Source organism: Octopus bimaculoides, chromosome 10, assembly GCF_046866305.1.
Source record: "Octopus bimaculoides isolate indiv1 chromosome 10, ASM4686630v1, whole genome shotgun sequence".
In the NCBI taxonomy this organism is placed as follows: domain Eukaryota; kingdom Metazoa; phylum Mollusca; class Cephalopoda; order Octopoda; family Octopodidae; genus Octopus; species Octopus bimaculoides.
The window spans coordinates 84,793,826-84,805,798 of record NC_142937.1 but is presented as its reverse complement, the minus strand read 5'-3'; the positions used below and the strand labels follow the sequence as shown (position 1 = coordinate 84,805,798).

General features: G+C 40.1%; 1 protein-coding gene across 2 annotated transcripts in view; it reads right to left on the bottom strand.

Moving 5' to 3' along the window:
- Window positions 1-1,513: 1,513 nt before the first annotated feature.
- LOC106875955 (uncharacterized) overlaps window positions 1,514-11,973 on the bottom strand; it is an 11,746-nt gene continuing 1,286 nt past the window's right edge. For both annotated transcript variants that reach the window (XM_089358904.1, XM_089358903.1), the window contains exon 2: window positions 1,514-8,795. In XM_089358904.1, coding sequence (XP_089215030.1) covers window positions 1,629-8,576 — 6,948 coding nt within the window. In that variant the 5' untranslated portion in view covers window positions 8,577-8,795 and the 3' untranslated portion in view covers window positions 1,514-1,628. The remainder of the gene's footprint in view (window positions 8,796-11,973) is intronic.

Here is an 11,973-nt window from a genome sequence, read left to right as displayed (position 1 = left end):
TGAATTAATATGAAATACTTATTATATAAAGATAGAAAAATTATTTTAAAAATATCATAATATCAAAATAATAACCATTCAATAATCATCCCTTCATCCATAATAATAACATGTATATTATATACAAAAAACATCTTACCTAAATTACGGAAAAATTTGGATAAGTACTGTTTTCACTTTGCTAAAGATTTTCTACTATTTGAAAATAATATGTATTCTTGTTTTTATACTATTCATTTGGTTCTTTATAGATTATTTTAATAGATAACTTATTTAACACTATATTATTTAGAAGTTATAGTTTCATTTCAACATAATATTAGAACTTCGATTGGAATAGTGTTGATATATTTTCGATTATTTTTTATTAATATTATTTGATTAATTATTAATCTTTATAGTTTATAATATCGTTAAAGTTTTTTTTTTAAAATCAAAACTTTGTATATATATATATAAAGTTTAACCTTTTATTCTTAATAATTTTTTCTTTCCTAATTTTTTCATTCATAATTTTTTCCATTCATAATTTTTTCATTCATATTTTTTATTATTACGTTTGTAGAAATAAATAATCTTGTATTTTTCTATTATTCAATTGATCTTTAATCATAATTAAATAAACGTCTTTAGCTTTAAATAGTATAGCTTTAACTATTACACCGGTTAAATATGTACTAATTTTATCTTCATTATTATTTTAAACTTAAACTTCGTTCAACTTGTATTTAAAACAATGATAATTTAAAACAATGATAATTTAGGTAAGATGTTTTTTGTATATAATATACATGTTATTATTATGGATGAAGGGATGATTATTGAATGGTTATTATTTTGATATTATGATATTTTTAAAATAATTTTTCTATCTTTATATAATAAGTATTTCATATTAATTCATTTGGTAATTATTGTTGGTTGAGATATATATCTAATTATTGTTCTACTTACGATCTGACGAGTAGCTATATTTTTGAATAGAACTTATTTTCGATAATTTCAATTGATTTTAATTGATTTTAATTGATTTTAATCGATTTAAATTTCTTTTCTATTTGAAAATTGGTTATGAAACACGTGTAATCTTTTTATTATATTTATCTTATGATATTTACTTTACTTTATATTATACTCATTTATTGTGCTTTTAATTATTAATTTTTCTATATGTAATAGTGGATTTTCATCGATGAGTTCTTGAAAATTGGTTATTTTCCCTAAAACTATATATATTTTATATATACTTTATCTATAAGGCTCAATTTAATTTTAATTTTTTATAAATTGATTTTAATTGAGTTTTTTACCTGTAATTTTGGATTTTGTCCCTAATAATATTATTATTATATATATATATATATATATATATATATATATATATATATATATATATATATATATATATATATATATATATACATCCAAATATGCATGTGTGCACGCACGCATGTATGTATGTATGTATGCATGTATGTATGTATGTGATCTTGGTGAGACTGTAAGACGAATCAGGAGTTCTAAATAATTTATTCAGTTACAATATCATGTTTGTTGATTTTTCTCCCTCCTCGATTGCTACATGCACAATGAAGGACACTCTTCAAATGGTAAGTCTTGCTTGATAGCTACTGAAATTTCTTCGTTGACCGATGAAGCTCGATATTTGTTAACTTGCACTGCCCTTTCTTTACTGGTGGGACACATATGGTGGCCGGTAAGCATCGCTTCTTGGATCCTGAATTTTTATTACTTGCAGAAGCAGTGACCTGATGACTGCACAAAGGACACCCTTTTTGTCTTTTGGGGCCGACTTGTGGCCTAGTGAGGCCACCTTGATGCCTGATGTGGTAATGTTGCTTGTTGTCATGGCACACGTGTTTGCTGGTGCGAAATACATATTTGCTGCTGTTTCCCTCTTGTGAGCTGAGGCCCACGTGTCGACAGCCGGCATACTCTTGTTGCCCAATATGGAAGATCTGCTCGTTGGGGTGGCTCCTATACTGGATACATTGTTGTCTTGTGTAGATATCCTGTGGGGACGTAAATGTCCTTCGTTTGACAACGACGTTTTGCATTAGATCAGCGACGGCCATTTCTTGCATAACGAGAAAATGTTGTTGGTTAGAGAGGCTCTGTTGATGGCTGGTGAGGCTCCGTTGATAGTTGGTAAGGTTCCGATATTGGTTACTATGGCCCGTATGTTGAATGAAGTTCCTTTGTTGGTTGGTAAAGCACTTGCTTGATTTGGTGATGTTTATTTGATGGTTCACATATCGGTTGCAGGCGATGACTCGGTGTCTGGAAAGACTCCCTTGCTGACAAACTGAGCATGGTTTTTGACTAGTGAAACGATCCTGTTGATTTCTGAGGCCCGCCTGCTGAATAGCTAGATTCACTCGTATCTTAGGTGTATTCGCACGTTGACAGATAGGTTTCATTCGCTTGTTGATGAGGATCGCTTTTTGAGTGGTTATACGCCCTTGCTCACTGAGAATGGCTCCATCTTGATTGGCAAGGACTTCTTGACTGGTAGGCTTGCTCTCTTCTTCACTGGTAGCGCTTCCTTTTAGACTACTGAGGCTACTTTCGGGACAGCTGGGGATTTGCTCTTTGTTCTGATTGGTGAATATAGCTTGTTGACAGATGTGTCTGGCTTGGTGGTCGATGTAGATTTCTTGGCTGTTTAAGCATCTTTCTTGACTGACGGGGCTGGCTTGCTGATGTGCACTGTAGAAGCTTCCATCTTGAATGGTGTGGGTCTCTTGATGAACGGGAATGGTCTCTTTTTGTCTAGTGATGCTCTCTCGTTGAATTTTCCCGTATCCTTCTTGAATAGTCATGTTCTCTTCTTGTTGACAAGTGATGCACACTCCTTGTTGACTACTGAAGCTCTCTCGTTGATATCTGACGAATCCTTGACTACAAATGCTCTCTCGTTCACTGTCGACGTCTCCTTGACAAGTAATACACTCTCGTTGACTTTTGACGGCTTCGTTTTGACTAGTGATGCTCTCTCGTTGAAATTTTACGTATCTTTCTTCACTAGTAAACCTTTCTCGCTGACTGGTGACGTTACCTTTACTAGTGGGGGTTTCTTGTTGAATTTTAAGGCATCCCTGATGATGGATGATGCTCTCTCGTTGACTGTCAAAGTCTTTTTGAATAGTGATGCTCTCCCGGTGCCTGTCAATGACTCTTTCGTGACTAGTAATGCTCTCTCGTTCACTTTTGACATCACCTTCTTGACTAATGATGCACTCTTGTTGACTGTGGACGTCTAGTTGTTGACTAGTGACGCTCTCTCGAGGACTGGCGATGATTCCTTGTTGACTTGAGATGCTTTCTCGTTTACTGTCGATGTGTCCTTGACTAGTAATGCTCTCTCGTTCACTTTTGACGACACCTTCTTCCATAATGATGCACTCTTGTTGACTGTCGACGTCTATTTGTTGACTAGTGACGCTCTCTCGAGGACTGGTGATGATTCCTTGTTGACTTGAGATGCTCTCTCGTTTACTGTCGATGTGTCCTTGACTAGTAATGCTATCTCGTTCACCTTTGACGACACCTTCTTGACTAGTGATGCACTCTTGTTGACTATCGACGTCTAATTGTTGACTAGTGACGCTCTCTCGAGGACTGGCGATGATTCCTTGTTGACTTGAGATGCTCTCTCGTTTACTGTCGATGTGTCCTTGACTAGTAATGCTCTCTCGTTCACTTTTGACGACACCTTCTTCCCTAATGATGCACTCTTGTTGACTGTCGACGTCTATTTGTTGACTAGTGACGCTCTCTCGAGGACTGGCGATGATTCCTTGTTGACTTGAGATGCTCTCTCGTTTACTGTCGATGTGTCCTTGACTAGTAATGCTCTCTCGTTCACTTTTGACGACACCTTCTTCCCTAATGATGCACTCTTGTTGACTGTCGACGTCTATTTGTTGACTAGTGACGCTCTCTCGAGGACTGGCGATGATTCCTTGTTGACTTGAGATGCTCTCTCGTTTACTGTCGATGTGTCCTTGACTAGTAATGCTATCTCGTTCACCTTTGACGACACCTTCTTGACTAGTGATGCACTCTTGTTGACTATCGACGTCTAATTGTTGACTAGTGACGCTCTCTCGAGGACTGGCGATGATTCCTTGTTGACTTGAGATGCTCTCTCGTTTACTGTCGATGTGTCCTTGACTAGTAATGCTCTCTCGTTCACTTTTGACGACACCTTCTTCCCTAATGATGCACTCTTGTTGACTGTCGACGTCTATTTGTTGACTAGTGACGCTCTCTCGAGGACTGGCGATGATTCCTTGTTGACTTGAGATGCTCTCTCGTTTACTGTCGATGTGTCCTTGACTAGTAATGCTCTCTCGTTCACTTTTGACGACACCTTCTTCCCTAATGATGCACTCTTGTTGACTGTCGACGTCTATTTGTTGACTAGTGACGCTCTCTCGGGGACTGGCGATGATTCCATGTTGACTTGAGATGCTCTCTCGTTTACTGTCGATGTGTCCTTGACTAGTAATGCTCTCTCGTTCACTTTTGACGTCACCTTCTTGACTATTGATGCACTCTTGTTGACTATCGACGTCTAATTGTTGACTAGTGACGCTCTCTCGAGGACTGGCGATGATTCCTTGTTGACTTGAGATGCTCTCTCGTTTACTGTCGATGTGTCCTTGACTAGTAATGCTCTCTCGTTCACTTTTGACGACACCTTCTTCCCTAATGATGCACTCTTGTTGACTGTCGACATCTATTTGTTGACTAGTGACGCTCTCTCGAGGACTGGCGATGATTCCTTGTTGACTTGAGATGCTCTCTCGTTTACTGTCGATGTGTTCTTCTTGACTTGTATTGCTCTCTCGCTGACTTTTGATGTCACCTTCTTGACTAGTGATGCTCACTCGTTTACTGCCGATGTGTTCTTGACTAGTAATGATCTCTCGTTCACTTTTGACATCTTCTTCACTAATGATGCACTCTCGTTGAGTGTTCATGTAAATTAGTTGACTACTGATGCTCTCTCGAGCACTGTCGATGATTCCTTCTTGACTAGTAATGCTATCTCGTTGACTTTTGACGACAGCTTCTTCAGTAATGATGCACTCTTGTTGATTGTCGACATCTAATTGTTGACTAGTGACACTCTCTCGAGGACTCTCGACGGTTCTTTGTTGACTTGTGATGCTCTCTCGTTTACTGTCGATATGTCCTTCTTTACCAGTAATGCTCTCTCGTTGACTTTTGACATCACCTTCTTGACTAGTGACGCTCTCCCGAGGACTGTCGACGATTTTTTGTTGACTTGATATGCTCTCTCGTTTACTGTCGATGCGTCCTTCTTGACTATTAATGCTCTCTCGTTGACTTTTGACATCACCTTCTTCAGTAATGATGCACTCTCTTTGACTGTCGACATCTAATTGTTGACTAGTGATGCTCTGTCGAGGACTGTCGACGATTTCTTGTTGACTTGAGATGCTCTCTCGTTTACTGTCGGTGTGTTCTTCTTGACTAGTAATGCTCTCTCGTTGACTTTTGACATGACCTTCTTGACTAGTGACGCACTGTCGAGGACTGTCGACGATTTTTTGTGGACTAGTGACGCTCCCTCGTTGACTGTCGATATGTCCTTGACTAGTAATGCTCTCTCGTTGACTTTTGACATCACCTTCTTGACTAATGACGCTCTCTCGAGGACTTTCGACGCATATTTGTGGACTATTGATGCTCCCTCGTTTACTGTCGATGTGTCCTTCTTGACTAGTAATGCTCTCTCGTTGACTTTTGACATCACCTTCTTCCCTAATGATGCACTCTTGTTGACTGTCGACATCTAATTGTTGACTAGTGATGCTCTCTCGAGGACTGTCGACGATTCCTTGTTGACTTGAGATGCTCTCTCGTTTACTGCCGATTCGTTCTTCTTGACTAGTAATGCTCTCTCGTTGACTTTTGACATGACCTTCTTGACTAGTGACGCTCTGTCGAGGACTGTCGACGATGTTTTGTGGACTAGTGACGCTCTCTCGTTGACTGTCGATGCGTCCTTCTTGACTATTAATGCTCTCTCGTTGACTTTTGACATCACCTTCTTCAGTAATGATGCACTCTCTTTGACTGTCGACATCTAATTGCTGACTAGTGATGCTCTGTCGAGGACTGTCGATGATTTCTTGTTGACTTGAGATGCTCTCTCCTTTACTGTCGATGTGTTCTTCTTGACTAGTAATGCTCTCTCGTTGACTTTTGACATGACCTTCTTGACTAGTGACGCTCTGTCGAGGACTGTCGACGATGTTTTGTGGACTAGTGACGCTCCCTCGTTGACTGTCGATATGTCCTTGACTAGTAATGCTCTCTCGTTGACTTTTGACATCACCTTCTTGACTAGTGACGCTCTCTCGAGGACTTACGACGAATATGTGTGGACTAGTGACGCTCCCTTGTTGACTGTCGATGAGTCCTTCTTGACTAGTAATGCTCTCTCGTTGACTTTTGACATCACCTTCTTCCCTAATGATGCACTCTTGCTGACTGTCGACATCTAATTGTTGACTAGTGACGCTCTCTCGAGGACTGTCGACGATTTTTTGTTGACTTGCGATGCTCTCTCGTTTACTGTCGATGTGTCCTTCTTGACTAGTAATGCTCTTTCGTTGACTTTTGACTTCACCTTCTTGACTAGTGACGCTCTGTCGAGGACTGTCGACGGTTTTTTGTTGACTTGAGATGCTCTCTCTGTCGATGTGTCCTTCTTGACTAGTAATGCTCTCTCGTTGACTTTTGACATCACCTTCTTGACTAGTGACGCTCTGTCGAGGACTGTCGACGATTTTTTGTTGACTTGAGATGCTCTCTCGTTTACTGTCGATGTGTCCTTCTTGACTAGTAATGCTCTCTCGTTGACTTTTGACATCACCGTCTTCAGTAATGAGGCACTCTCGCTGACTGTCGACGTCTAATTGTTGACTAACGACGCTCTCTCGAGCACTGCCGACGATTCCTGGTTGACTTGTGATGCTTTCTCGTTTTCTGTCGACCTCTCCTTCTTGACAAGTGATGCTCTCTGGCTGATTGCTGACGTCTTGTTCCTTACTAGTGACGCTCTCTCGTTGACTGTCGACGTCTACTTGTTGACTAGTGATGCTCTCAGGATGACTTTTGACGTCACTTTCTTTACTAATGACGCTGTCTTCTGGAATAATTGGGCCCCTTTGTATATTAGTGGGGGTCTGTTCTTGACCGGTTATGTTGCTTTGTTCACAAACTAAGACCTCTTTTGTATAAATCTGGGCCTTTTGTTGACTGACGACGTCCTCCCTTGGACATGTGAAGCCACATCGTTGACAGATTATTTTGCTTCGATCGCAAACGAAGCCCTCTTTTGCACAAGTGCAAAACTTTTGTTGACTGATGACCTTCTCTTGTTGGCATGTGAGGCCACATTCTTGACAGGTTACATTGCTTTGTTCACAAACGAAGCCCTTCCCTGCACAAATGTTGGACTTTTGTCGACTGATGATCTTCTCTTGTGGGCATGTGGAACCACATTGTCGACAGATTATGTTGCCTTGTTCACAAACGATGCCCTTCCCTGTACAAGAGTGGGGCCTTTGTTGACCGGTGATGGTTTGCTCACAAACGAAGCCGTCTCTTTTACTAAAGTGGATCTCTTCTTCACTGATAATACTGCCTTCTTCACTGATGCGCTTCAGTCGTGAATAGAGGCAGCAGTCGTCTTTACTGGTGACGGCCCTTTGATCGCAGATTATTCTTCCTTGTGGAAAGATGAGGGTTTCTTCGTCACTACATAGGCTCGCTTGTTCACTTCCTGGGCTTCCGTATTCAGTGGTAACACTCCCTAGTTGACTACTGGCGATGCTCCCTGTTGCATCAAGTTTCGCTCGTGATTGGGGATTTTCCCTGGTTTGACTAATTATGTTCCCTTGTGGACTGATACGAACCCCTTTTACATCGGCATGATAATCTGGTTGACCAGTCGTCCTTTTTGCGGGGAAAGACAAGTTCCTCTTTTCGGCTTCAGCAATGATGGTCTCTTCGGAGATGGCATCCTCTTGTTCACTACTTAGGCTTGCTTGTTCACTACCGTAGCTTCCGTATTCACTGGTTATAGACCCTAGTTGATTACTGACGATACTCCTCTCTCTTCTTCTATGTTCAGACGCCTCTGTTGCATCAAGCTTCGTTGGTGATTGGGGAATTTCCCTTTTTGAACTGGCTGTTCTCTCTTGTGGACTGATACGAGCTTCTTTTTCATCGGTAAGATAATCTGGTTGACGAGTCTTCCTTCCTTTGAGAATAGAAAAGTTCCCTTTTTCTCCGCCAAGTGCCTTTCCAACGTCGATGCTCTCTTCGCAGATGACATCTTCTTGTTCACTACTTGAGCTCGCTCGTTCACTTGCAATACTTCCTAATTCGCTAGTTGTACTCCCTAGTTCATCACTAGAGAGACTCCCAAATTCACTGCTTACACTCCCTAATTTGGTGATGCCGTCTCGACCGATGTGTTTAGATGGACCTTTGCTTTGGTTAGATTTCATTCTTGGCTGATGTGTTTCTGTCTTTTGACTAGTGAAGCTTTCTCGTCAAATGTTGAGTCTCCTTTATTGAGAGCGAAACTTTTTTGACTGGTTAAACGTTACAGGTATGTAGTACAGACTTCTGAAAACGTTCCATATCATTTCTGGTTCTTATTGTAACGTTCTTTCAGCCACAATAGACATGGCATTTAAAGGCATCTCTTCTGCGTTCTTCTGCGCCTGTTATAATAACAATGATTTCTAACTTAGGCACAAATTCACAAATATAGAGAAAACATTTAGTAACGGCCCGGTTCTTATTCCGAGCCAAGGAAGGAACATCTACGCGTTCGCTTGAGCTTCTAGAGATAGTAAGCAAATCTCCCTCAAATCCCGCCACTACCGACTAAAAACAGGGAAGAAGGCATTCGATGATATGGTTTCAGATACAGAATTAATCTGAATTAACCGATGGGAATCTTTTGATTACAAACCGGCTTGATCATTAGGAAATGTTTTTTTGCTGACTTTGTAAGCTTGAGAAATTAAGTAAACTTTGATCAACTTTTAACTTAGAATATAAAGCGATTTAACTAAATGCTGGATGTCAAATCGTGTAGCACTAATCTAAGCTTCCCACCGACAAAAGAAATCAATATTCGATATAAGGTGGCGAGCTGACAGAATCGTTAGCACGCCAGGCAAAATGCCTAGTGGTGTTTCGTTCGTCTTTACGTTCTGAGTTCAAACCCCACCGAGGTTGACTTTGCTTTTCATCCTTTCGAAGTCGATAAAATAAGTACCAGTTGAACACTGGGATTGATGTAATGGCCTTACCCCACCCCTAAACATTGCTGGTCCTGTGCCAAAATTTGAAAGCTATATTCAATATATTAAAAAGAAAAGTGTGGCGAGCACTCCAATATATCGAGATGGATGGTGATGCAGGTTCAGTCACTAGTTGACACTATTTTAATTTATCTCAACTTAAACCGCTAATATCTTTAGGAGTGCCACCATTTCAGTTTCTCTAAAAGCGTAAAGCCAATTCTGGTACAACTAAAAATGATGATAATAAATCATATTGTAAAGAGATTTCAAATCGCTAACAGGTTACTAACAGGTTAGCCGTAATCAAAGAAGGTCTATGATGGAAGACGTTCTAACTATGAACAACGTTCCGAAAACCCTGGGGTGCTTTATAAAAATGCACTCATCCTCTCTTAAGAGTGTAGGATACAATGTGAGTGAAATGTGGATACCATTTCTTGCAAGTCAAGAGACACTGTCGTATGTTTGCGAAATTTGGCTTCTACATTATACTGTTTGAGTGACCACATAAATTCTCCCTTCTTGGGCATCTTTTTGAAAAGCAACAGATATGGAATTAGCAACGTCCTCTTGAATATATAACCTAAAATATTATTTTCGTTTTAAATATCCAGAAATTTAAGGAGCAAACTCAGCCAAATTCGGCATTTAACGGTCACTAAAATGAAACTGAAAGATGTTTTTTTTTCTTTTCAATTTGAAAGTTTATTTTCAAATTGTTTATATATTGATTTTAAAAAAGTGGGAACTGATATCTTCTTTTCTACTCAAGGCACAAGGCCTGGGAGGGGGCCAGTCAATTAGATCGACCCCAGTACGCAACTGGTACTTAATTTATCGACTCCAAAAGGATGAGCAACAAAGTCGACCTCGGTGGAATTTGGACAGACGAAATACCGCTAAGCATTATCGCCCGGCGTGCTAACGTTTCTGCTAGCTCGCCGCCTTGGGCTGAAAACTTCCTGAAGGCAAGTAATTGTGAACGGTGTTGAGGATATAACTAACGCTGGAAGTATTGACTGAAGTGAATTACTTCTGAAAGGATATATCTTCTATGATGACTAATATTGAAAGTACTCTTAACTTTTTTGCATCATTGGAATTAATTCATTTCATTTTCTGGATACTTATAACAAAAGAATACCATGGGAGCTAGAACAAAAGTGAGAACGACTAAATTAACAATGGTGTAAGGGGGCCCTTGAAGATAGCACTGGTATTATACTAACAATATAAACAACAACGAAAGGTAGTGATGAAGATGGTTGTAGTAAACAATATTAAGAATGATGTAAGGAGCAACGAGTATGGCCGTTGCATAATAATAAAAAAGGGCAAGACTAGTAGGGGATCAGGCAAAACACAAAGTGACAGCACCACATTTTTCTTTCTTTCTTTCTTTCTTTCTTTCTTTCTTTCTTTCAGACGAAGCATAAAGAGGCCAGAGATTTTATTTCTTTACTCCTCACAAAATGAAAGTCATAGAACCCGTACAGTCTCTCCTATGGTACATACAGACGATCATTGTCGTAGATCCCTCCCTGGGACATATTCATAGCCGCCATTAAGTGAAATACGTCAATGTGCAATACCAAGCACAAAGACTCGAAAGGAAATTTCCAGAGCTAGATTCCATCTTTGTACCCTTAAAGGCAGATAAGCTTTCACTATCCTACAATTCATTTTATAAGTACCCTCTATGAATTTAAGCCATCCGATATAAATTAAATATATGTACGTATTATGTGGCGGCGAATTGGCAGAATCGGGTAGAATACTTGGCAGTGTCTGAATCGACTCTGCGCTCTAAGTTCAAATCCTTCCGAAGTCAGCTTTGTTTGTTACCTTTCCGAGGTTGATAAAATAATGATGTAAGGGCCAATGAGTATGGCTGTTGCATAATAACAAAATAATAAACGGGTATGACTAGTTGGGAGATCGGACAAAAGACAAAGTAGCAATTTCACACACTTTGTTTGTTTCTTTCTTTCCTCCAATGCCCCCGCTCCTCTCAAAATTCCCTGTCTTGCAAGTTACTTGGCGACCCTGCCGGTGTTGGTGCCACATAGAAGGCATCCAGTTCACTCTGTAAAGTGGTTGGCATTCGGAATGGCATCTAGCCATACCAAAACTGACCTCGCCTGTTCTGGTGCCACGTAAAAAGCACTGAGACCAATCTGCGGAATGATTGGTGTTAGAAAGGGTGTCTAGCCGTAAAATCCCTGCCAAAACAGACACAGTAGCCAAGGGTAGACTTCTAACCGGCCGGCTCCTGTCAATCGCCCTACCCATGCATGCATAAAAGACAGACATTAAACAATGACGATGATGATAATGATGATGATGACTGTGAAATGGTACAACTGTAAGAACGTCAGGTAGAATGCCTTGCGGTATTTGCTCCAGCGCTTTGCACTCTTAATTCAAACGCCGCAGACAAGGCCTACTTGGTGGGGGTAAGTAGACTTAGTTCGTCGTCTGGTTTATCTCTACCAACTGGCACATTGAACACCTTTAGTAGAGTCCACTAGAGTGCAAACTTTCGGGGCAGTTTGAGGATACCACCTTCCATTTCTTCCTCCCTCCT